The sequence below is a fragment of the Poeciliopsis prolifica genome, unplaced genomic scaffold (genome assembly GCF_027474105.1).
Source record: "Poeciliopsis prolifica strain line A6 unplaced genomic scaffold, Auburn_PproV2 SCAFFOLD011, whole genome shotgun sequence".
Taxonomy (NCBI): domain Eukaryota; kingdom Metazoa; phylum Chordata; class Actinopteri; order Cyprinodontiformes; family Poeciliidae; genus Poeciliopsis; species Poeciliopsis prolifica.
The window spans coordinates 13,438,374-13,466,153 of record NW_026562386.1 but is presented as its reverse complement, the minus strand read 5'-3'; the positions used below and the strand labels follow the sequence as shown (position 1 = coordinate 13,466,153).

Genomic DNA, 27,780 nt, shown 5'->3' with positions numbered 1-27,780 from the left:
TCTGTTGAAGGAGCAACCTTGATGTACCATACCTAAATCACATTTTAAATAAAGTTAAAGAGAAGCTTTGCTAATCATTTATAATCACGTTTAAACTCATGAATAAATGCCAGTTTGGCTTTACAGCCAATATTAATATGGAGACTATTGGAACATTTTGGATCAAAACAAACCCACATTACTATTATTCCTAAAGTACAATGGCGACACCATTGTATTAAATAACCTCAGATAAATTGGAGTATCTGGAATTATTGAATTAATGTTGAGCCGATAAAAATGTTCCATTAATGAAAGATTTGTACTTCAGACTGTTCTAATAAAACCTGTAAAAGTTCCTAAGTTTTGAATCCCAAACTTATAAATTCTTATTTATTTCTAGGCCTCTCACAAGTTTCTCTTTTCTCTCTTTCTATAAAAGATTGGATGACGAAAGTCTTCATCTGGTGTTTTGGATAATTATGGATAATTTTGTTCACAGAGGTTTCATAATTCATTTTATTTGTTGGTTCTGTTGTTTTATTTATTTTGGATATTTAAAATGTCTTCCACTTCCAGTGTTTAAATGTTCATTAAAATTTAAAGTTTATTGATCTTTGAGAATATATTCTTGCTTTGTTATGGTATTACAGTTACACTACTTGAAAATTGTCCCAAAACATGATTTATTGCAATGACTATATTATATTTATATTAATCTGATCATGAAGTTGGAGTTGCATTTTTGTTTTGTTCACTTTTGAAGCTCTAAAATTAAGTTTCCTGTAGTAATTATGGTTTTATTTATTTTAACACCAGGGTTACTTCTTGCTCTTTGAATCCATGTTGGACTCTGTCCTGTATGCCAGAGACTGTTACTTGGCTGACGGTGGTTCAGGTAAGTGGTATAAATATTTGATGTTTGTGTTTTGTAAAATATAAATACAATTTATATTCAGTCCTTTAGCTAGATTGCTCTAGGTTTGCTTCAGTAGCAGCTAGCCTCAAATATGATTGTCTACTGAATAAAAAATGGGCTTTTTTAACAGTGAATATGAGGTGACATAAAGAAACTCAAAGATATTAACTTGACACACTTTGAAATAATTTTATTTTTTTCTTTTGTCATCACATCTTTGGCACAAATGTAACGATTTGTGTCAGATGTGACCATGCTGGGAAACGGTTCCACCTCACTGCCTTTACTGGCTCCGTGAGACATGAAAAGGTTCACACTTACACACATGCGCGCACACACACACACACACACACACACACACACACGCACACACACCCCCCCACACACACACGCACACACACACACACACACACATACAGGGGCAGCCAGAATGACAAGCACCTATAGAGACAAATGTGCATGAAAGGAAGATTTGGACGGGTGAGACATGACCTGAGTGGGACAAAAACGTACAGGTCAGAGGTCAGCGTATGGTTCTTCATAACTTAGACGTTGATGGTCTGAGCTCACTGTCACTTCCTGGGTCTAATGCTCAAAGCTTCAAATGGTTAAAGGTAAAGTAGATATTTTTCATATTTTTGACGCTTTTCTTTTCGAACCTTCCCCGACTGGGGAAGTTTGCTGGGAAAAGGAGAAAATTGAGTCTGAAAACTCAAGTTGTGCTTTGAAGACGGCATTTGAAGACAGTAGTCATGAAGAGAGCGCCGTCCAGACCATTTCTCCAATCTTCCAAAAGAACTAACTTCCCCAACTGCAGTAGAGAAAGTTCTCTCAGTGTAATTGAATTTACAAGTCAAACTGAACTTGAACACTAACTTAGTGCTAAATGACTTTTGGTACCAACTTGCAATATATGTATTTTTAATAGTTATAAAAATAATATTAAAATTAGCAAACGTTAGCATTAGATATTGTCTTACTGAATTATTTTTGCTTTCAGCTCCAAAACCAGCGAGAATTTGAAATCAACGTTCTCTCGGTTTAACGAGCCAGTGGCTGCTGTCCAGCACTTTTCTAATCAAGCCATATGTTAATAAACTGAGCGCATAATTCAGGTTTACACAACTAATTTATTGCCTAATAACTGTAAAAGTTCTTTTATTTCCCGAAAAGCATAATGTACCCACTTTATTAATAGCTTCAGCTATAATACAAATTACACCCTGTTAGTGAACTAAGCCTGAGAGAGTCAGGGGACAAACCGTCAACTATCTTTTCTTTTAAAACTAAATCAAGTTTTAAAAATTTTACTATACTAAGTTACCAATAAATATTATTGAACAATTTAATTAAATTTACTTGACAAACTTAATTAAACTACAATTCCCCTGAGGAAATTTATTCATTCCCCAAAGGGAGGAATAAAGTTTCTTTCTTCTAAATTGTGCTCTGCTTCTTCCGCTTCGTCTTTTTAAAAATATTTTAAACATCCGTGTTGTTGCAGCACCAAAGCTGTTTGTCAGAGCAACCTACCGTAATAAACATTTTAAATAATCATAAAAGTAAATATCAGTCATGTTCTAAATCAATTCTATTTATTAATAAAATCCTATTCAAATTGAAACTTTTATCTTCTTTTTACACACCGTGTCTTAAAGTAGAGGAGAAGTCCGATAAGCAACCTCCAGTCTTGTTGATAATGGAGGTGTGTTAAGAGGGGCGTGGCTTCTTCCGAGTTTTGTCTTTAATTATTATTTCTTGACAAGGAAATTATTTTTGGTAATTATGAGGCTTTCATGGCATTTTTAACCAGAATTTTACTCTCCATTTTTCCCTCAGTTGCAGCTTTTGGGTTGAATTTTGGAGAATTGATATGATTTTTTGAATCGTTTATCATTTATCGTGCTAAATTTCTAATTATGGTAAGAGTTCCAATTTGTTGTCAAAGTAAATTCCAGTTAATATTGTTTAGGCCCAAGCCCTAAAGTGTCCATATTGTTTGGAGTTTTTTTGCCCACTGATTTTTTTTAGTTAAGGAAAAATGTATTGTCAAAATTAAAATCTTCCAGTGAAAGTAGAACTTTTTCATCAATATAAAGGATTTACTGACTTAAAACAATCTTCCAAATATTACTAGAAATTTACTTGTAAGGTAATTTTATCTAATTTTAAGAATCCCAAGACATTTACTCTAGAAATTAGATAAAAATATTTAGTAAAACTTTGTGCTTTTGCAGTGTAAACAAATAAAAATAAAAACACGTCAAATAAAGAGAGTTTATTAATAAAATCACAAATCAAAATAAGTCCAATAAATATTGGAAACTTTGTTAAATCACCCATATTTACCACATCATGTGCAAACTAATAAAATGTTGCTATGTTTGTGTGCAGGAAACACTGTTTGCTATGACTGGAGATCCTTTATGTTGTATTAGTTAATATAAAGTTGAGTGCAGTGCTGAAAAAATTGCAAATCCATTAAGTCACTGTGCTGTGTTGGATTTCTCCAGTTTTATTCCAACGCGTATTTTTGGATTTAAAGTGTTTGTGCACATGCCTGTGCTGAGTTATTAGTCCAGGCCTGCAGCGTTGCTGCTATATGTGTGTTTAAGCTACATTAGAGCAGAGTTACAGCAGCTCCCCCATTTTCCCCACAACATTAACTTCCCCTTCATCCTGAAATGTGTCCCCACATGCCTGGCACAGTACAGTGTCCAGGGAAAAGAGATCTGTTTTGTACTATAACCCCCCACCTTCCTGCACTTTCTTTTCCCTCTTTCACAGGCCACCAATGGGATGGGGGGTGGACAGGGGCAAACACAGCTAAAGTACAGGGTGGGGGTGAAGGGGAGTGCGGCTCTTGACAAACGGCCTGTGAGCAGCGAATCGAGAAGGACGCAGATGTCAAAGCCATGAATCTATTGATGCTACCCTTCCTCGTTTTTCCGTATTTCTGCACATTACGCCCGCATTCGGCGCTTTGTCGCTCTTGCTTTCTTACAGACGGGCCTGCCTGATTCTGTCTACTCAGCACCTACACCTTCACCAGTCAGTTGCATCATTGCTCACTCACATCTGTAGTCAGAAAAACATGAACTGACAAAGCTTCTGTTTGCGTGTGTAAATAATTGAGTACATTATCCGTAAACATGGTGATAATCAGTTGTCTGTTATTGTCCTTTCACACATCATGTTAGGCTCTTCACGCATAACCTGGAATGAAAAATAAAACATCCTACATGCATGGTTTATATTATTAAATCTTCAGAATCTGCTGAAAAATTGGGGATTCAAAGGGATTCAAATAAAGTACTTCAGGAGATCCAGTGATTTAATATTAATATTATAATATTAATATCTGAAAGAAATTCAGATTGGGCATCGTTACAATCTTCCCGACCCATAAGGGTGGATCTATTCAATCTAATTCTATGCTTTGTGCTTGAAACAACACCATGCTTTATTATTTATTTGACATAATATTTATAATTCCTAACTGCATTTCTGAACCATTTGAAAGGAGGGTTGTTACTGTTTATGTTTTACATGTTGTAGAAAGTCTGCACCAAATTCTACAAGTTTGTAATTCTTCACATTTTTGTCTATGTTCAAAAAGAGAGAGGTTTCAAGTTGATTCCCTGATGTTTTTTTTCCCATCGGATCGGTATTGGCTGATGCTAAACCTCTGATATTTGTGAAAAGAAGTGGATCGGTGCATCCATAGTCACAGTGACATTCATGATTTGCGATGCAATCATCATGGGCTGAGAATATTTCTCAAGTATTTGAAGAAAGCTGCTAAATGTGCAAGCTGTCAAATTTAAGGTGTTCATCGTCTCTCCCAAAGATTTTTGTTTTAATGCAGTCTTTTCAACTTTTAACAGTTAAAAGGTTTGGAAAGATGTAGCAAACCATGTGTTAACAGTAGAATATTGCATCATTTAGTTAGCTCATAAAAAGATGTAGAACATTTTGTTGTTTTGTATATTTTTGGTTGAAAATCTGCTAGAAAACTTTTTTTTAGCTGAACCTCACAGATTTATGAGAAAAAAGGTGAAAATTTCAGAGTTGGAAAAAATCCCAAATTTGCTAGAAAGATTAGGTTTAGGTTAATTTTGAGATTAATCTAAAAAAATCCATAGGAACAATTAATTTTTGAGTTTCAAAAGTTAGAAATATTTAGTTTTGAAACTGATGTTTTTGTTTTTTCTATCAGATCTACCATAATATGTAAAAATAACAATATTGTATCATGTTCCACTTCTTGTTGAAATCATCTGACTTTGTTTTGCATTCTTCCTACATTTAATTTGGTTTAGTTTTGACTTATGGTCATGAAAGTAGTCAGGCCGTTGGTGTTGGCTAATGTTGCTTCACAGCAGGAATAAATTTGGCTTCAAGCATCTTGTGTCTAATCGCCAAGGATATTAGCCGTCCAAGCCTTTTCACAACCGATATGAGTATTCTGATGTGGAACTGCAATGACCAAACATTAAAGTTTGCACTTAATGTTCATTTTAGGTCATAAATTATTCATTTGGTAATTTACACAAAGAGTTTACAAAGACAAAACAATAATAAATTAATATTATGACATTGTACAACCCAACTTATTTTATGTTTAATTTTATTTAGGCAACAAATCTAGGAAAACTCTTGCATCTGAAATAATAAAACCGTTACATAATTTGTCACTTGTTTATTTGTTTATTTTTTGCTTGCATTCCTGTTTTATTTCACAATAACTCCGCTGACGTTTTGGGTGGTGGTGCAGCCATTAATCATACCTTTTCTTTGTATCTTTGTTTTTTTTTTATTTCTTTGGGAATAATTTAGTTTCGCTGCTGAATTAAATTTTAAAGCAGAGTAATGCTGTTATTGATTTTGTAAAGATTTATTATCACTCTTACCCTGAAGCCTTGAGAGAACAATAAAGAAAAGAAAGTGGGTTGCATTTTTCTGTCTGATTTAAAAATTTATTTTCTCTATTATTATTTAGTATATTATGCCAAGCATAGTATAAAGGCTGAAAAGAATCGCTTTGCACTTTATTGTCCTACAGCAATGACAGAAACACACTTACAAAGTTTTTTTGTTAGAATATGCAAATATTTTTCAACACAAACATAAAACGATATACATAAAACAAAATGCAGAACTAATTCATTTCAATGTCTACCTTTATTAATGTTATTTTCTGATCCTCTATAGGATTGATTTATTACCTGCAAATAGCTGCACTCAAAGTTTGACATATTTCTCGATTTGTCAGCAACTGATTAAAGCTTTGATATTCTTTCATTTTTGTCAACTTTTTGCTTTAAACAAATTAAAATGACCTTTTTGTTTGTTACTTTATAGCCTGAAATATGATGTAAATCTTAGACATTTATATCAAAAGTATATCTATAGAGAGGACAACTTTATAGGGTATCATAAATGTATAAACAATCTTTTTTCTCTAGTAAGTTATTTTTTAAGTTTATGAATTAACATAAATGATGAAACTTTAGTGGTTATAGTTTTTTTTTGTAGTGCTTGACAACATGTTACAAATTTATCCAGTGAAATTAAAAGTGTATTAATCTTGGATAGTTTGTAACTTTTAGATGTCGTCCATCAGCCAGGTGAATAAAAAAACAAACATCTTAAATAAAAACCTAGTTTCTGTTTTGCTGTAAGAGCTTTAATTCGCCATATGTTGCATTCTGGGACAAAGCGGTGCACCATTGTTTCTGGGATGAGCTGTGCAACATGAAGTATGAAAAGTTAAAGTAGGACAAAGTGGTCATCAGGCCATATTTTGTTCACATGTGATGGATACAGTCATTACGGCGCAATCATAAAATTGATGTAAATGTCCACACCCACTGCATGCCCGACTGTTCTATGATTGAATTTGTAAAATGGTTTGTTAGTCATTATATTTGTTGATATTAAAAAAAAAAAACAACTCATCACCGAATTGACTTTTTCAGACTGAAACTTTCTTCCCGTTCCTCTAGTTATGATTAATGTTCTTTTGTTTAGTGTAAAATAAATATCTTAATGGATTAAATCATTGTTGTCTGGAAAGAAAGTCCCGACAACAATGATAAATTAAATCTTTAAATTATTTTATTTAAATGTGTTTTTTTTTTTTTTTTTTTTAACTTGGATTACCACAGGGGTGTCCAAATTGTGGCTCGGGGACATTTTGCGGCCCTTGAAATGATTCTGTATGGCCACAATTTAAGAGTAGCACAGATACAATTTACCATTTGATATTGAAATCCTTAAAACAAAATCAAGGTGAAATTTTCACTCATCAAAAATAAAAAATAAATGATGTGAGCAAATTAAAATAATCTTAAATTCGAAAACTTAAGCAACAACAAAGAGACCAATAGGGATTCTTAAATAAACAAATAAAATGCAAATAATTTCTGTACATAAATTGGACTGGTACATATCATTAAAACATTGTGTTTAGTTTGTAAAATTGGTTTTGCATTTTTCAGAACAGATCCACTTTTGGGCCCAACAACTACTTGTAGTCTTACAGTTGTTGAGGTTTGCAAATAGTTTTGACATCTCTGGGTTGAATAATATGCTTTTAAACTTGAGATTTAATTGTACTTCTCTCAATTAATAGTTTTTTTTTTTGTGAACTAAAGTTTTGACTTGTCTTTAAAAGTGTGTCATTTTTATTTCTTATTCCAGTGTATCCAGATCTTTGTAACATCAGCCTGGCAGCTGTGGGAGACGCACAGAAGCACCAAGACCGCATTGCATTCTGGGAGGACGTATACGGCTTCAATATGGCGTGCATGAAGACAGTGGTGGTGCCTGAGGCGGTGGTGGAAGTGGTGCAGGCGGAGACACTCATCTCTGAACCTGCTGTTGTACAGGTAAACATCCTGACAATCCAAAAATCAGAACCTCTCCACACAGTAATATGAAAAGACCATGAGCCGTTTCTGGTATTGGACTGTCGCATTTCTTTTGGTTGTATTTACCCAGAGTGCCATGTGCTGTAGTCCACTTCCTGCTTTGGTTTTCTTGGCATTCACATATATATTCAGACTGCACTAGGTTTGTAGGCGGAGCGGACCAGGGTTTACTGTTTTGGTCCCCATCAGAGTTTGATGGCGCATTCACACCTCTACAAACAAACCAGACTTTCTACGCAAATGAACAAGAGTTGGGTTAAAGCAGTCTAAACAGCACCTTCAGTGAACTTAAATCCTAATTATTTAAAAGTAAGTCACACAAATGCAGTGGGAAGCAGTTATGTAAGTCCCTGGTGTGCTTTGCTGAGACAGAAACATTGAGGCTTTTAGATATGAAGAATGAGAACCAGAGTTAGCTCTAGACTAAGAGAGGGGCTCTTGGAGTTTCAGGAAGTGTTTGTGATGATGGATTTGCCTAATCCTTGTTTAAGTTCCTTCGTTACAAATACAAACTGATTGCAGGCTTTTCTCTGAGATAAAACCCACAAACAAACACAGTGAAATCGTGTCTCATGTGAGAACAAAGAAATCCCAGAAAAGCCCTTCTTACGGCGCCGGAGCTGTGTTCCTTTGCCAGTTAGCGCCTCTGATAAGTGTTGCGTCCTCCAGCCATCAGGGCGGGTGATGAATGAGGGGCGAACATTGACGTAATGGAATTTGAATCCTCTAATCGATAGCTTCTCCCCTCAAGTGACAAATAGTCACCCCCTCTGCCCAAATTACAAGGACTCTCATCTATTGCCTCCCGTTGATACGATCCAGTAGCATTCCATTAGAGCTGGCTGCAATTCCGGAAAATTGAGAGCAAGCGGTTTTGTGGAATTATAAATTCCCACTGAACAGATGAAGTTTTTTGTACTTCAGTGAAAATAGATTGAACTGTTTTACTTCAAAAATGTTAACTTGCTGCCACTTAAATGTAAGGAATCTCCATCAGCTTCCGATACCGATATCTAAGTTTTAGTATCGGTTGATACCAATCCGATAGAAAAAAAATTGGTTTAATTGACTTAAAATGTTTTTGTTTTCTTTTAAGCAGACGTAAATGTATTTAATCGCAAATATATTTTATAACTTAAATACACAAATGGCTTCAAGAATGTAAAAAATTTTTACTTGGTCAGTCAGTTCAGGTAGAAGTAAAACACCCAAAGTAAAAATAAATGACAAAGAAGCTGAAACTGACGAGAACAATGGCCCAAACATGTGAAAGCAATCTGTCACACACCTTTCAAAAAGTGCAATTAGGAATTTTACATGAAATGTAAAATGCAAAATAATTTTATGATATAATGATTTTATAAATCCATTTTATTTTTTGCTTTGTCTTGCATTGTTTGATCTGATGTTGTTTACCGTTTTGTTTAATGTTTCATTATATTTGTTCTGTTTCAACAGACATTGGACTGTAACACGGTCTGCCTGTCAGAACTTGAGTTTTCTACAGATTTTCAGCTAAAGATAACAAAAACCACAAACTGCACGGTAAGAATTACAAACAAGTATTCACCTTATTATCACCACTTTGGATTACTGAGAAGAAAGCAACTATTTAACTCGCGTTTTATATAATTTAATGCTGCAGAAATGTTATCTGGTATCTTGGTGTAAGTTTTTTTTTTTTTTTGCGTATCACAAACATTAAAGAAAAGAAAATGTAGCAGGAAACACGTTTGTTCACCTGTCATTTTCCAGAAATGTTGTGTAAAAAACATGCCAGGCAGACAAGGCATCATTCAGACCCTGATGACTAAATGTTTGGCTTCAAGATGCTGTCAGCTTGAATCAAGGATATTAGTAAATGTGACTTTAAAAAGATCTTACAAATAATGTCCAGTGTTTATAGGGAAAAGCTTATAAATGTGTATTACCTGGAAGATTAAGTCTGTTATTTTAAACTGAAGTTTAAGCAATTGTCACTGCAAATTTATGCTACATGATTCTTTTCAAATCTACTTTAATTTTCTGTGAAGACGACATTAATATCAAGCAAAAATCAGATCAATAAAGCACTCGTATACATTTAAGATGCTAATTTCATATTATTTGATAAGTGTATACAACAGTGCTTCACTGCAGCACTATGCACTGCAAAAACACAAAATCAAACCAAGCATTTTTGGTCTTGTTTTTAGAATAAATATTTTAGAACTCATGAAATAATAACTAATTCATGAGTAACTTTTTAGGAAGAAATATGAGCATGTTTTAGGTAAATAATTACTTCATGTTGATAAAAAGTACTAGCTCCCTTGACCGATTATTTCACATATAATGTTGGAAAAATGCCTTTTGTAAGTGAAATAATCTCCCATTGGAAGTATCACTTTTTAAAATCAATATTAAGGAATTATCGACTCATATGTCTTTCTGAAAAGTTACTTATTAGTTGGTTTTGTGGAGTAAGTGTTGTTGCAACAGAAACTGAATAAAAATTCTTGGTAAGACTTTGCAGTGTTTTGCAAAAAATCCTCATTCTCCTCATATTTCTGCATATTTTTGTCAATATTGTAATGAAACTAAAATAACAATACGTCTTAGAAGAAGTTTGAGTGAACGATTGTGTCAGGATGTATCGTCCAGTAAAAGCAGATTGTGAAAACGAGTTTCTATGTGTGTTTTGTGGGTTGTTGGCAGCGTCTTCCCACTGTGTCTCAGCCACATTTCTCTCCACAATGCAAGCAGTAACTACAGAGTGGCTCCAGTTTTGTAGACCCTGACGCTGTGTGAAGTGATCAGTCTGCAACAGACCTCATTGTGTCCAAGTGGCTTTGTGTTGTGTTTTTTTTTTTTTGCGCTGCACTGTCGGGTGTATTGGTTTAATGGACAATCAATAAGTAGTTATTATCTGGCCTGTGCTCTCTGGGTGAAGCTGCTGGATATAATGGGATTCGTAAACATCCTCTCATTTTTCCTGTCTTCTCTGCTCTGTAATTGAAAACATCCCAGTTCTATTTCTAGACTTTAAAGTCCAGACGTGTTTGGAGTCCAGTGCAGCAAAACGAATGATTCGATCACATGTTTACCTTCACTTCCTTTTATGTGTAGCTGCTTTCTTTCTGTTCTAATTAAACACACAAAAACAAATCTTCTGTAGATTTTTCACTTTGATTTCCTCTTCCTCTTCACATTTCCACCTTTACAATACTGATCTGTTGTCAGAACAGGCATAGCGTCTTACCGGTAGTTAGGGCTATAATGTGTGAAGGGTAAACTGGTCCTGGACCAGTGCTTTGGGATTGGTAAGAGGGTAGCTGCTGCCTCTCCTGTCCTGTGATTGAACGGCTGCTTTTGTTCTGCCGCCGACAGTCCATTCATCAGCTCAGCCTGCCTAACCTTGCATTAAATGAACAGCACTACCCCTGCGTCTGCATCGTTCCAGCATAAGACAAATCCTTCTGCTCTTGCTTTGTGTTTTTTTATTTATTTAATTTTTTTAAATATCCCTCCCTTGTGCCACGTTTACATCGCCTGCTTTCACATATATGCTGGACGTTTCATTTTCAGTCTCATTTTTGGCTCTTCGGTGTTCCTACTGTCATGATCGCTTACCTGAAATTTGCCCAATGATGTATGCTGATGGTGTGGCAGGAGAGAATAAGTTTCTGTGTGTAATTAATGTGAAGAGTGCTGTCTCGCTGCTGACGTGGTTACTGTGGTCGTGCTGAGAAGGAGGAAAGAAATCTGTGCAATCCATCTCTAACCTGCTTTCCATCAAATTTAAATTGTGTGTCTGGAGCCGTGGCCTTCTGGAGTGTCGGGTCAGGCTCTCGTCAACTTCAAGGACAAACTTTAGTACATTAATAAAGGGATTGTTAATGGAAAAATCCACTATCTAATGTACCTCACCAAGTCAGAACGTTGAAGTCAAGATCATCTGAAAAGCTGTTTCATTACTTTTTGAAGCTCTTTTTACACAATACAGAACATCCTAGTGGAAACTATGTCTTAAAAGTCTGCAGTTGTTATTAAAAATACATTGCAGGCAATTTTCTCTTGTTCATTTGATTGAGACTGATCAAGAAACAAATTTATTTGATCATTTTTTGTTTATTTATTTATGTAAAGGCTCAATTTTCTACTTCCATTTAAGTGTCTGAAGACGGTGTTAAAAAAACACCCATCCGCTCAGTTAAGGTTTCTTGGTTTCTTGAAAATGAGCCGTTTCAAAACCTTCTGAAATGTAGCGTCACAAATCAGCAGGAAGTGCCCCTCAGCTGGCAACGCCAGGAAAACCCAGTCCGTCACCTAGCAACTCCAGCAACACTATCCCTTTACCTACCAACCCAAACGTAATTCCAGGGCATTTACAATTGCTGCATTGTAAAATTACTGAAACCTACCCAGTATTTTTGGTTTAGTTTTATTAGTTATTATTATTTTTCTTTTTTTGCCTGAGATTACAAATATGGAGGCCTAAATATATTCAAAAACTCAGCAAACTTTCCCCAAAACTAAATTTGCTTAAAATTCACATTTCATTTCAACATTTTGTACGTTATTTTACAGTTTGTTTGTTTGTTGGACATTATGAAAACAGATTGCAATTAAAAGCCAATTAATTACACAGTTAGATTTAAGTTACAAGTAAAATAATAAACTACTTCAGGTAAAATAATCTTTTCAGAACTTTAATTTGTGCAACATTAAAGGGGCTATATTATTATTATTATTATTATTATTATTTTCCAGGCACATAGTACTGTTTTATTGCACAATCAAGTAACTTTGTTACCTTTAGTTGTTCTAAAAATGCTAAATATGTCAAATTCAAAATGTAACCCTTGACATTGGGTCTCTGTCTCTTTAAAAATTTATTCTCTTTCTAAAACTGCATTTTCAGAAAGTATCTGAAAATGCTTTCACTATACAAGATACTGAGAAGTATCTTGTATAGTGAGCTCAGCAGATATGCAGTCCAACCAGGTATTTACTAATTATTGCTGGCTAGTCTGCAGTCGTGGGGATTAAAGGATTTCTCAAGCATTCATGAACTAATCAAAGCAACACTCCAGTTACATAAAATTACTTTAGGTTTTCGTTTTTTTCCCACAATATTTCTAAAATAACCACACAAAGCCAAGGTGTACAGCTTAAAACCTGCAGTAGATTTGTTGGTTTAACACGTGTGAGGAAAGCAACCTGTAGGCGTGCTGGAAACGAGATGTGGTGGTGTTTGATCTCGGCTGCAGTGCTGAAAGGCCAAGAGGAGAGTTTGACGTCTGTGGGGGGAATTCACGCCGTCTTGCTCTAGAGGTGGTCATGCTTGACGCCTCCATGCCTGGATAAACCCCATCAAAAGCACATTAGCCCTCTTTCCCTCCCCTCCACCTCACTGCCCCTCCTCCTGCCTCTACTTAACCCCCCCGCCTCCTTTTCTACAGCCTCCCCCTCTGCCGCCGTATAATAGTATCTGGCCGGTCCACGCATCTCACTGACATGTAGTCGGGCAAAAGGAGAGCAATGATGAATTGCTCCCTGTTGGTGTTATCCATGATGATAATTATTAATTTTCCCCTCGCTCTTCCCGTAGAATGGGGGCCGGAGAGCCGCAGCATCTCTGATCCTCCTCTGTGGGCCGTCAGGAAGCCCGCTGTCATCCTTTATCGCAGACAAGAGCACAGGCCCAAGGCTAGCGCTGATGAAAATGAAATGCATTCATTCTTATTTGTCCTTTTTTGGGGCGTTTGTCTCGCTACACTTTAAGGTTTCACTTATTTTTTCTCCGTCTTTTCCTTGCACTTTCTTAGGCCTGTTTGCTGATGATAAATTGTTCCAGAAGTTATTGTGATAAATGATAATATTGTTAATCTGAGACCATTTTCAGCTAATAATGCTAATAGCGTAGTAATCCAAGAACACATTCTCAAACATCAAATTCTTACGAATGTTTAACACATGAATTGGAAGACATTTTAAATATCCAAGATAAACGCAAACCACTTTTTTTCCGATTCCGATTCGATACAGGAAAGCAGCGCTGAACTGATTTAAAACTCTTATCTTTTTAAACAGACGTAGATGTAATTAAATATAACTGTATTTGACAACTGTGAGCCATAAAGCACAATTAAAAACACCAATAGCATCAGAAGCTTGGTTAAACATGTAAAAACAACTTTAATTTGTTCAGTCAATGCAATCAGAAGTAGAACAGAACATGTAAAAACTAAACTCCAGCAAACTTCCTTTAAAATGATTCAGAAAGTGCAATTAGAAATTCCAAGTACAATATAAAATAAAATAAGACTGAAAAGATCTTATTGCACCTATAAAAAGACAATATTCCCTCATTTTTCCTAAATATTTAGGATTTATTGACTTTAAACAAGCTCCTCTATCTTGCTGAAAAGTTAACTCATTAAGTCATTTGTCGTATTTCAAATTTGTTAGGATATTTGCACTAGAAACTATAACAAAAATACAAATCTCAGAATAATTTCACACCTTGAATTAACTTGCACAAAAGTTTTTAGTTGATGGTTTCCGTTTCTTTGGTTAGAAGCCTGAAAGGCACTGATTTGTTAGATTTAGTACAGCATGTGCGTCATCAGTGTCTTTAATGGCTGATCTGAACACTTTCACATCTTCTGTGTTTAATGTCTGAGGCTGTTACATTTCTTCCTCCTTTTCTCAAATGCGATTTTAATGAAGTGTCGAGTTGCCAAACTGCTTAGTCGGTTTTATATTTCCAAGTTTCACGCGGCAGCGCAGATTATAATTGCCCATCCTGGCTGTCTGGTGAAAGTTGCACAACGAAGAAGTGACAATCAATCTCGCTTACGAGGCCTTGTCATCAGCGCGCCGCGTTGAGGGTGATCTCTGCCTTTCTGACTGAGAGAGGTGAGTCTGCTCTGCCTGATGAGTAATTAAAGCTAATTTCCTAATTACCTCAGCTATGAGCTTCTCTGTACTATTCATTAAACGGCATAATTGCATTGGGTTGACATGCTCTTTTATCCACTTTGGCTTCTTTTCTGGCAGTTTAGCTGTGAGCTAGCGGTGCTGCCTCTGCTTGTCTGAGTCAATAAAGGTTGATTGAAGCTTTGGTGCGGGGAGGGTATTGAACAATGTGGTCATTGAGGTTGTACAACTTTACATATCCCTTATCCTCTATAAAAAACTTTGTTTTGTTGAAGCTGTTTGTGGATTTCATTAGTTTCTTTCTTCATGTGTTGTAAGCATCTTTTAAAGAAATGCTTCCTCTGGATTTACATGATGTTACAGGTTAATTTAATCCTCCACTCTCTTAGTAATCTGTCTTCCCGTTCATGTTGACGTCCTCCTTTGCTCCGCTGTCTCGCATATTCCCTTCCTTCCTTCCTTTTATCCGGTTCTTCTTTATCTAGGAGAGCTGGCCTCCACATTGTCAGCTGCGTCAGGATTAAAAGCTATTAGTTCTGCATCATTGCCACTACAAGTGTGCTCTTGAGATTGATAGAGTGGCTTTCCTCTTTCAGGAGGGGCACATGAAGGAAGAAAACATGCCTGCGGGTGTTTTTTTCCCCCTACAAATCTGGCTATTGCCGCCTAAAGCTACTCTGGCCTTGGACTTACCCTCAGTTTTTTGTAGATGTATGAAATTATTCACTCAACGATGCAGGGAAGGTCCTGGCCTGTTTGGTGCCCTGGACCATTACATCATTCAGATTACTAGGTGAGGGTCAGTGCCTGCTGATTTGTGACGTTACACTACAAAGGTTTTTGAAACGGCTCATTTTTCTGACACCAAAAACATTAACTTACTGCCAAAAACCAGCTGAATGTTTTTGTTTGAGTTTAGAAGCAGTAGAAACCCAAATGGAAGTACCAAATGGTGCAAAATGTGCAAAATGGTGCAAAATTTGCATATTATGCAATTTAGAAAATCTGTCACTTGTTTAATTTCTTCATCCAGACATTTATTCTCCACTGGAGCAAACACATTTAAGAGTTATTTCTCATAACCTATTCCCCCTTCTCTCCTGAGGATTTTTTATATTATTGCAACACTCCCATCAAAGTAGCCACCTTTGCTAATTTTATGAACTGCAGCAATCTTTATTGTTGTTTTTTTTGTCATCAGCAAAAATGTCCTCTGCGTTGTTGGTGGCTGCCTCATAATTTATTTCTGTTGTCCAGTGACAAGTCTCTGATGAGGTGAAGGAAAGCACATGGGGCGTGTTGCAGACTCAGCATGAATACTCAACGCCACACTGAACCGGTTTTATTCTAGAATTGAGGTTTAAGGAGACATACTTGCAATATCTTTAACAATTGGGATATTTTAGTTCCGAGATCATATACACTTGGTGGATCTGAAAGGTGAGAAAGTGAAAAATAGTTCATATGAAGCCAATAATCTGGTTGCATTTGAATAAACACATGTTTATTCAGTTTTTGATTCACATGTCATTAAATGGATTTTTCTAATATTTGCTAGTATCTTACTATGTATTTTCATCTTACTATGTATTTTCATCAAGTTTATGATGTAAGTTTCTTAATATACTTGAAATGAATTTCAAATAACTTTTCATCAAAATATAGGACTTTGTTTTTAGTCAATAATTTAACTACTTGTTCCACTGGCAGATTATTTGTAGGACATTTTTCTTATGTTGTGAAAAAAATCTACCAGTTAAACTATTTGTTTTTCATCAATAATAAGGAAGCTGAAAAACTTCTTGTTAGTTTTGTCTTTTTTCAGATGTTCTAAAACATTTCGACTAGAAACTAAGATTGTGTCTTTTTTTTGGAGTATGAAGCTGTAGTTTGTAGTTAAGCTGCAAAAGTTTGGCATCTGCCAGGAGAAAACCACTAGAGAAATATTTTAAACAGTTTTTAATATATTTTTCCTGGACAAAAACATCCTATTAAGTCCTGTTGTACTCATTGACACCTGACTTTTCTGCTCTGCATGCCAGAACCGCTGTGTAGTCAAACAAATTCAGGGGTTTATTTTACTGCCGCAATTTAACACAACCCTCATATTTCATTGCAGGCAATTGTCGGCTTCTTTGACATTTTCTTCGACAAAGGCTGCAGCAACAAGGTGAGCAGCAGCAGCAACATCCAAGCCATTTAACAGAAACTCAATTATGTTCACGCCTTGGCGTGTTTCTCCTCCCTGAGGCGTTCACTGGCAATCGACGAGCGTCTTTGCCAACTGCTGATACAAGCACTTACCCAGCAGAGCCTGACCAGTTGGAACAGCTGATGCCAAGCTCTGTGAGCAACACAGACGTGCCTTTTGATTGCACCTCCATTGTACCTGGGAACCAAGGTGCATGCAGTGGCTAAACCAGTAAATTACAGTTTCCACTGGGGGCTGAAGCTGGAACAATGTGAAAACAGTAATATCTTTTTGCTTTAAGAGTGTTATGGTATCAGGGATTTTAAAATTAGTTGTAGAAATTAGTGGTGCACCGATTTATCACTGTCGATTTTCTTAATTTTGGGACATATTGATTGGCCAATTTTTACATGTGAAGCCGATCATATCTACCGATCTTATCTACTCTGGTAAATGTCTGGGTTAGACTGACAGACCAGCCCACCAGGTCATGTCTGCACGTTTACAGTTAACAGGTTCAGCAACTTTCTTGCTGTATTTCAGACAAAAAAATGTTATCGCTCAAAAACGGGATTGGCAAGTTTGGCATGTAAAAGACCGGTAATCAGATATCAGCCAAAAAACTGCTAATAGTGCACAACTAGTGGAAACAGATTCACTTTACAGAATGAAATTGATGACTTACGAAGCTTTTTACGAAGATGCGTAATATGAGATGATCTGTTAAGTGTTCAATCTCCTCCACCTTCTCCCTTAGCTTCTATTGCTGAACCAAAAATAACCAATCAGAGCCAGGAGGAGGGTCTTACCGCTGTCAATCAACCTCATAAACGCACTGCTAAGGAACTAAACCGTTTACCTGCCATCCTTGGTGGCCGTGCTAACTAGCTAACTAGCACAGAGCAAGCGGCTTACAGAGGGTGATTGACAGCTCTAAGGCCTGCCTCCTGCCCTGATTGGTTGTTTCTAGCATTATGTCTGATACCATACTTTTCAACAAATGGGGATTTTTTAAAATAAAAGTTACACACTGCAGCCTTAATGCTATATTTTAGTCTTAAAAACAGATTTTATGTAGGTTTCCATAATATTAAATCTAGTGAGTTTAATTGTATTGCTTATTTTTAATTCACTGTTTTTGAGAACAATGTTTCTTCTTCAGGATTGAAATATTTGATTCTATTACTAGATGTTTCAGTTAAACTATATATTCCTAGTACTGTAGAGGAGACTGATTCTCCTCATGTTTTGAAATAATCTTTTATTTCTTTACTAGGTAACATTCTCCACAGGCCCTCAAGTTACAAAAACCCACTGGAAACAGACGGTCTTCCTTCTGGAAAAGCCCATTTCTGTTAAAGCAGGTCAGTTACCACTCATTGGAATCATTTTTATTCATCTCTTTCATGATCAATTCCAATTAATGATTTAAAACACCCCTCCAAAACTGTCCGAGTTGTTACTTTCACTATTTTTTCCCACTGTTTATCCAATTATGGTGTTCACCAATGAACTTAAAAATATGGGAAAACGTAGTTATGACATGCAGTTTGAGGATATAAGTTAAAATTTGTATTGTTTGTGTTTTTAATCCCATGTCACAGCATACAGTTAGCTAAGGAAGACATAATAAATAGTTCTTATTGTCACTTTTGTTGTTAGTTCACACAACAAAACATCAATTAATTAATTATTGATGTTCAGAAAACTTTTAAGCACGTTTCAACGTACTGAAAGTTCAGAGCCGTAAAGTGCATTATTGGTTTCTTTCAGTTTTGTTTTCTAAATGACTTAATTTATTTTCTTAATTACTGGTGTCACCACCTATTCACACCTTCTTTTTCTGTATTTTTTTATTTTATCACACATAATTCATGGTTCTCAGATGTCTGGTGAGAATTTTATGTCAATTACACTTCTAGAAATAATGGAGCTGCCAGTCTTTTCGACACTTCTCTTACCTGCTGTATATCCTTCAGCTGTGATTTATTTACTTGGCTCTCTCATGCATTGAGGTTGGATCTCTGCAAGTTGCAGCAGGTAATCTGTGACAGCGACTCAGACAGGCTTGTTGACGCCCTGAATCCGTCACCCACAGAGATAGGGAAGGATCAGAACAAATCACACATCAGAGAAAACATGTAAAACTTCATCAGATATCAGCTTGACTGCTGCAGAATCATGACACAAAAGAATAGCAGTATTAATGTTTCTAAAATCGCTTTATGTACAGTTTGAAATGGAGGGAAATTCTTCTGTTACAGTTTGAAAAGAAAAGTATCTCAGAAAACAAAGCCTTATGCCCTAAGCTTAAGAAATTAATAATATCAATAATTGAAAAAGATGACAAATTTGATTCTGTCACTCTGCGAATGTTTACACTAACACACAAACTGCTTGGCCACTTGGGGAGAATCAAACCCACAACCGCCTGACTACTCTACCCTGATGTGCCGATGAATGAAGCTCAGGACTGGCTGTCGACTTCCTGAGCAGAAATCAGATGAAATCTACGGTAATAAATGACCCACGCTGCGACAGAGGTGGTCCGATAGCCTGTGGCCGCGCTCCGCCGCCTGCTGCCATCCTGATAAGAACGTCAAAAACTGACGCTGCGCAAGTGCTGTGGGACACTTTAAGCTTTGCTGCCTCAGATAAACAATTCAGGGGATATAAAAGAGAACAATGAATTACAAGGAGAAGCATAAAACAGGTTTGTTTTTGAGATTGATATCAACTCAGTGCAAAACTTTGGTCGCAAATGCCGGGGTGCCTTTCATACAGAAGTGTTTATACTTCCTGAGTCTTCTCAAAAACTTGGAGAACTTAATACAACTTCATGTCAGAACATTGGTGGGATTTTTTTATTCATTTTTATTGTATTAAATAGGTGAAAACATCACTTGAAAGAGGAAGGTGATGCCAAATGTTTAAGAAAAAAAACATGTAAATTAATGCATTATTTGTTTCTCTGCATTCCTAACTTCAAAACCACCAAATTTTACAGTGCAAGACTAACTTACATGTAACTTTTCAGCAAGATAGGATTTTGTTTTAGGTCAATAATCCTTGATTATAGATCAAAATGCAGTATGTTTAATTTACAGCAGATTCTTTTTTACTTATGGGAAAAATGTTTTGTTATAAATGAAATAATAAGACATTGTATTTTCCAGGGGGGAATTAACTGGGAAAAAGAAAGTAGTTAGATTTTTTTCCCAAATTTTCACACACATCTAACTACTTTCTTTTCTATCCCATGTGTTATTGATCCATTTATTTATTAATTGTATGACTACTATAAAAAATATCAACAGTGAATAGTGAACCTTTTTATCTATTAATAGGATTGAAAAGGATGAGTCTCGAAAAGCATAAAATTTATGTAAAATAGTTTTGTTGGAAAGTATAAATATTTGGTTTAGTGAGTTTAAGGTTTAAAAAAGCTACAATGCACCAACGACTCTTTGGCAATGGCCCGCCCTTGAAACCCCACAGATCCCAATCTAATCGCACCTCAGTGGGCTCTGCTTCAGTAAGCCTGAACCTCAGCGGTTTTTCTCTGCAACCTCCAGAACCCAGTGGATCCATTTCCAACGTCCTAATGCCAAACTCAGCAGGATATTCTCTGAGGTCGCCTGACAAATCTGTTTCTTTGCAGTCCTGAGCTATTTCCATCTAGAAACACAAGGAAGTGGATCTATTATAGAAAATCCACATTTTGCCTGTTTTTGTACTTCTGTTTCAGTATCAGCTGCTTCTAAAAACAACGCAAACTCTTAAAATAACCAACTGGTTTTTTTTTGGCCATAAGTTGCATCAACGCCAGCCAAGACCATCGCTGTTACCTAACAACCCCAGCACATTTGGTCAGCTGGTTTTACCGCTGTATGTGCTGAACAATGGCTGCTAGTGTTTTGTTGTTGACTTGCCATCTTTAAACTACTTAGCGAGGCATTCTTGTTGGTTCTGCAGGAGACTCCACTTCTGCTTTTCAAAGATGTACAGTTGCACATCACAACCACAGGCTGATTATTGCATCCATTCCATGCTGATGGAATAATTCGAGCAAAATGAGCCGCAACCAAATGTTTAGGGGAAATGGTAAGGTTTATCTTTCAGTTTAAAGTGCTTCCTGCCACAAAAACATATGAAACAAGCAATTAACTAGTCAAATGCCATCATCAAAATGATAAAATATGTTGAACAATGTTGCGCTTGATACTAATCAAATTCAACTCTAAAGATTTTATGGAACTCAGCGTTTCAGCACCTTTGCAATTCTCTGGAAGTTTGTTCCAGATTTGTGGCGATTGGAAACTGAATGCTGCTTCTCGATGAGTGCAGGCATATCTTTTAGCTGGCCAACATTTCTACAATCAAAAAGATTTCTAAGAAACAGCAATGCAAAAATACAAAATATCTCCAAGTATTTTTTTTGTTTAGTTTCTGGAGAAATGTCCTGTTATAAGTGAACTAATCTGCCAGTGGAACTAAAATACGAAAAATGTACTTGGAAGTTTGTTTTTTCTAGTATGATAAGATATTTATGCCCTTGTTATAAGTTAAATAATTTGCCAGGGGGACTAATACTTTTTCATCAATATTAAGGAATTATTGGCTTAAAACAAGCTGAAAAGTTTCTTGTAAGTTAGTTATATCTTATTTCAAGTGTATAAATATATTTGCATTAGAAACTAGACCAAAACTACGTGGTAAGATTTTGTGTTTTTGCAGTGAGAAATTGGGCTATTAATGATGAAAATGATCAAAAATATGTGAAATATGTCAATTCTCATGTAATTAAACTACAAATAGGTTTTGCGTTTTGAATTTAATTTCTGAAATGAAGCTTTCATTTTTTGGATGCACCTGTACATCAGAGGACTGGAGCAGTTTAATGGCAGGAGAAAGTGAGTGTTGGGTGTTGATCTGCTCCTCCAGTTAGTCGTAAACCCAGCATAGAGTTTTTAACGGCATCCATCGGCATTCTTTACAGCACACAGACCGCGTCACAAAACTTCCATAAACTCTCCTGCAGGAAAGTGACCTTGAAGAAGCTTGAACTCTTTCCTCTCCTTTTGACTGTTGACATCTCCAGAACGTCCGGGCCAAAACATCGTGCTGTTTGATGTTCGCTCTGGCTGTGATGATTTATTGTGACAAAGGCCGGATCTTATTTGATGCGTTGGTACGAGCGGAGCAGTAATTAACTCTTGCACTGTGCTGCTGTGGGAGGTTTGTGCTGGGAGAGGGGCGAACACAGCCAGCCAGCAGCCTGGAACAAAACATCCCAGCAAATCCTCCTGGCTGGCAGCATAATAAATTAAACAGCAAATCATTTGTCATGCTCCGTTGTGTTTGTGTAGCTCCGCTATTGAAAAGGATGGGCTTCTCTTTTCTTTTTTTTTTTTTTTTTTACATTTTTACCTGCTTAATACTTTTATTTGTGAGTTAAAGTCCCATTAAGCTGAAGGTGAGGCGGCTTACAGGAGCTCAGATCCTCTGAAACACGTGTGTGAGTTCCTGTCCGGCCTTTTATTGGTCAGTCATGTGGTCTTTGTTGCTTTTATGACTCACCTTTTCTGTCCTGTGTGGAGGTGGACCTCTTCCATATCTACCCGCCCCCCCAAGCGCTTTGTTCATGCGCTTTGGGCCTTCCTCCTCCTCCTCTTCCTCCATTGTTTAAACCCTGAAGGTCCTTGAACTGCCAAAGTCGAGCTTCGAGTTTATTGTGGCTGTTATTCAACACATGGGCTGGATTTGTGTGGAAGCTGGTGTTTGTGATATACAACTTCTTTTTTTCTCTCTTTTTTTTTAACTGACTCTACACTAAAGATGGAGGATCTAGGAAGTGGAAAAATCCTAGATTTTTAGATGGCACAAAGGGCCATGCTAAAAAAATAGAAAATAAAAAAGTTAAAATATTATGATACAAGAGTATTGTGAGGATTAATTCATAATATTTTGAGAATAACATTGTATGAGAATAAAGTTGAAGTAATACAATAAAATCAACAATGTCAGAAAAAAAGTCACATTTTGAGAATAAAGTGATAACATTTTAAGAGTAAAATATAAGAGAGTAAATGTTTTGACTTTATTCTTGTACAATTTTATTCTTAAAATATTATGACTATTCTTGTATTATAGAATTTTTTCTTGTACAATTATTTACTGAAATTATGATGTATTTATTCTCATATTATTTTGACTTTATTCTCATGCAACTTTATTCTTGAAATATTATGATTTTTTTCTATTGTTTTCACTTTATTCTCGTATTATTTTGTCCTTATTCTTGTACAACTTTATCCTCAAAACATTAACTTCATTCTACTATTTTGCCTTTATTCTCGTAATCTTTAGTGGAAATGTTTACATTTTGGTTTGTCTGATGATGCAATTGTTAAACAATTTGATAACAATTGCAATCCAGTGCATGCAGTGTGTGGATGCAGATGCAGTAGAAATGTGTGCAGAGTGGTTGCAACATAAATAGCTCCAATCTGCAGAGCTGTATATTCTGATTGTAATTTCATGGAGGAAAGCAGCGTTTGGCTGAGACAAGCTGTTTCCAGAGGTCTGCCTGTGCTTAATGACAGTGGCATGGTGATGTACGACGCCGCAGCCAAAGCCCTGCTCCGTTCCTCGACTCATTTCCACACATGGTTAACTCGTTGGGATCTGAGCGGCCAGTTTACCCAGAGCTCCCAGGCCCCTCTTCCATGGGGAGTTTAGTTTGACTGATTGCAGTAGGGCCGCTGTAGTCGCACCCTGACTTAACACACATTCTGTCAATGATTGTTTGTATGCTTCACCAGTTCAATCTGAAACACTGAGGATTACTTGGACAGTTAATTGCAAAGTTGTTTTAGGGGAAAAGTCCGTTTTTTTCTGTCTTATACCAGAATGTTGTCAAAACTCAGGCCTCTGTGGCATTCAGTGTCTTTTTTTTCTTTGGTAAAGATTTTTTAAAATTCTACAACGGATATCGGTGACCATGAAGCCAATCCACAATGGCAGATCTATTCTAATTCCATGCTTTGTGCTCTGAGTGACGTCAAACTTTATTATTTATTTTGCAACATATTCATAAGTCCTAATTGTAATTCTGAACCATTTAAAAGGTTCAGGTAGTCAACCCCTTGTTTAATTCAGTTTTTCTATTTCACATTTTCTGTTATACTCCTAATTGCACTAGTTGAACAAATGAAAGTTGTTTTTACACATTTGACCAATCTTGTGAAGCCATTTGTGTATTTAAGTGTGCCGTACTGCCGCAGAGTTTTCAAATAAATTTATAATTCTGTACATTTATGTCTGTTTTTAAAAAATAGAAATGTTTTGAGTCAATTCAGCACTGATTGTCTGTATTGAAACGATATTGGTCGATACTAAACTTCAGATGTCTGCATCGGTATCAGAAGTGTAAAAAGTAAATCAAAGAATCTTTAGTCAAAATTTGTTTTAATTTGTAAGAGAAGCACCAGGAGGAGGCGCTGCAGGAAACAAAAATATTGCCAGAATGTGTGGAAGAAGCTTTGATCAGACGATCAAAATGTTTTCTATTTGTTTTTTGGGGTTTTTTTTGTTGTTGTTTTTTTACACATACCTGCAGTTTCTTGTTAAGTTACTTTCGCCTTTTTTTTAACGAATTAAGATATTTGCCAGAAACTACTAAAAATGGTAAGATTCTGGTAAGATATTTGATTCCGAAAAAAAAAAATCTCTAAATCAGAGTGGTTGATTTAAATATTTTTCATTAGATTGTAATTGCAAATATTTATGAAACTTTGACACATTTTAAGAATATTTTGAGGAATAAAACGTGTTTTGCATTGTTCGCCACTGCAGCAGCGCCGTCGGACCTGGCGCCTCGGGTCCGTGACGTTGCCACGGTAACGAGTGAGACGAGGCAGCAGCGACGACGGACGTGTCGCGGGAGAAACGGGCGCAGTCAGCATTTTCCTCCTCCCGTCCTGCGAGCGGAGCGCAGCGCGGCAGGACGGCGGTTTGCCGTTTCACTAAACATTCATTTACCTCCAGCAGTCAAACGGGAAGTTAATCGGAGCGATTATGCGTCATAACGTTGCGTCGCCGCTGTAGGTGTGTTTCCTCGCATCTGCCATCTGGAGATATGAGAGCATCTGCATTGCCATGCACAGTCCTGCTTATTAAGACACATTAAAGCATATTGGCTTCATGCACATCATCATTTCTGCAAGCAGCAGAGCGCTCATGCTGCAGAGGCCCGAGCTCGCGCAGTCAGCAGCAGCGTTCTGCTGCAGGGCATCAGGAAGACTTTCATTTTGTTAGGAACGCTCTGATCGATGTCTGACTCGGTGTTTTCTGTCTTTTGGTGCGTTTTCATTTCACTTCAAGTTTGATGTATGGGTGCGTTGGTAGGCTGTTGTGTTTAATGGCGTAGAGAATGTCCCAAACGTAAATACTAACTACAGCGGCTTGAACTTTGGAGTCAACAGAAATGAAATGAACTTTTCAAGTACAGTTGTTTTGGTGCATCTGTCGTGAAAGACATGCAGATTTTTCCACACAAAGAGGAGTGTGGATTCAGAGCACTGGAAAAAAGAAGGATTCATGCTCAGAAATCTAACTTTAGTCTTTTTGGAATCTTTTATCAAATTTGGACATTTTTCCTCTGAGGTTTGAGTCAAAAGTCAGACTTTTTTTCAGAAACCAGTCTATTTTTCCTCAAATTTGACTTTTTTTTCAGAATTAGTACGCTTTTCTCAAAATTGTGATTTTTTTTCTCAGAATTTTGAATAGTTTACTCAGAATTTTTCTCAGTATCTTGACTTTAGTATCAGAGTTCTGTCTCGTTCCTCAAAATATTTACTTTTTCCTAAAAATTCTGATTTTTTTCTCAGGATTCTTACTTTTTTCAAAATTCAAACTTTCTTCCTCAGAAGTTGAACTTTAATCTGAGAATTCTGAATTTTTTTTTTATCTCAAAATCAGAATTGTATAAATTGTTTTGCTTCATCTGCCAAATCCGTTCTTACAACTAAAATCTACCAAATAAATTTTGTTCAAGCCTAACTTTGTGTGGATAAATAGCAGGTTTACAAATCCTATAATGTGGACGAAACAGTTATGTGATTATTTTTCATATGCTAACAGAATTGACATCCTCATAAGGATATTTGGATTTTTACATAGATGGTCACACATAGAATTCTGAGTAAAAATAAAGTCTAAATTACTTTTTCCTCTATTCTTCTTCCGTAGCATCAGCACATTTTCAGCTGTGAAGCTCATGTTGTTGAACCACAGGGCCTTCCATATTTTGTATGTTAATCTAAACCAGTGTGTTGTTTGTCTTCCTGTTTGCTTCAGGAGAAGAGCTGAAGGGAAACATCACCGTGCGTAAAAACAAGAAGGATCCGCGCTCACTCTTTGTCACCTTTGACCTTCCAGGCAGGAAGCAGACTTACAGCCTCCAATGATGTCACCCATCATAGTGTCTATGTAACCAATTATAGCTCTGATTTTATTTTACTTTTTTGATAATTCATGTACTGAGCAAAATAAAGGACAAAGTCTTGATAATTTGCTCATCAGCATTGTGTCTACTTTTTTAAAATTATTATTTACATTCTTTTTATTCTTTGTGTCATTGTAAGCATGTGTTAGAAAGTTAGTTGGATAAATGTTCCCAAAGTTGGAAAACTTTTTTATCACTTACTGATAAAAGTACACAAAAAAGATGCAACACTTATTGTTTGGGCTTTCATAAGTAAAATTGTACAAAAGAGGAATAAGGCCACTGAAATAAATGACTTTTCTCATATCTGTCTTTAATCTAAGAATTTTGACTTTTTTTCAGAATTTGAATCTTAATCTCAGAATTCAGTTGTTACATTTACTTTTGCGCCTATAAACTTTAAGTTTGTTGAATTATTTCAATAAATAACCATTTAATTAATGACCCAGTTTAAGATGTTTTTCCTTCACCTGAACTCCAAACGGTTTTCTTCCTGCAATCCCACTTTCAGTTTCATCTTTTTTGGCAGAAAGACGTTAAAATGGTTTCCTTTGCTGTGAAGATGTCTGTGGTTTATAAAGTGACCTCTGTCCACATTGAGTTCATATTGATTGATGAGAAGTGCTGATAATTTCTCCTGACTCTTGCTTGGAGCCAACTTATGACTGATGATTTAAAACTTTAGTCATTTTGGCAACTGCTCTCCTGGGAGCGCTGCCATTTCCTGTGTGAAGGATTTTTGATTTGAACAAACTTCTTTATTTAATTTCTCACCTAAAAACAGAAAACAAAAGGCGGAAAAAGCCAGATACCTGAAATTGAGATTAATGTCCTACAAAATTGCAGAAAAAAAGCTGTTAAAGAATGTTTGCTTTGCTAATTGATTCAAATTAAATTCATTAGACAGAAACTACAAACTAAGAAGATGTTATTTATTATTATTCAGTGATGAGTAGAAAATGTAAAAGGCCCTCAGAGCTGACTGTTCTTTTGTGAAGAGATTATGTGCTTTTGCCAAGAATTTCTTCCTCTTATTGTTTTATTCTGAACTGCACAAGACTTCACCGGCAGCATCATCCATCTTCCACGGATTTCCAGGGACAATACGAAAAGGTACTTTAGCTTAAAAAAGGCAGACTTAAACCTCTTTACAAACTTCACTGAGCAGCTCTGCTTACAATTAAATATTTTTCTGCCTGTGATGATGAATCCTGAACTCTGAACCATATAATTGTCTGTAGTGGTCATGTTTTCTGATGTATTTCTGCTGCTACTTCTGAATTTTTTTCTGAAACTGGTTACATTTGAATGCTTTCAAATATTC

At 36.1% G+C, this 27,780-nt stretch overlaps 1 protein-coding gene across 2 annotated transcripts in view; it reads left to right on the top strand.

Annotated features, from left to right (window-relative positions):
* The window catches only part of prmt3 (protein arginine methyltransferase 3), a 44,898-nt gene extending 18,130 nt beyond the window's left edge, over positions 1 to 26,768 (top strand). For both annotated transcript variants that reach the window (XM_055037072.1, XM_055037073.1), the window contains 6 exons: positions 799 to 877; positions 7,604 to 7,791; positions 9,292 to 9,378; positions 16,877 to 16,927; positions 18,225 to 18,312; positions 26,309 to 26,768. In XM_055037072.1, coding sequence (XP_054893047.1) covers positions 799 to 877; positions 7,604 to 7,791; positions 9,292 to 9,378; positions 16,877 to 16,927; positions 18,225 to 18,312; positions 26,309 to 26,418 — 603 coding nt within the window. In that variant the 3' untranslated portion in view covers positions 26,419 to 26,768. The remainder of the gene's footprint in view (positions 1 to 798; positions 878 to 7,603; positions 7,792 to 9,291; positions 9,379 to 16,876; positions 16,928 to 18,224; positions 18,313 to 26,308) is intronic.
* The last annotated feature ends 1,012 nt before the right edge of the window (positions 26,769 to 27,780 follow it).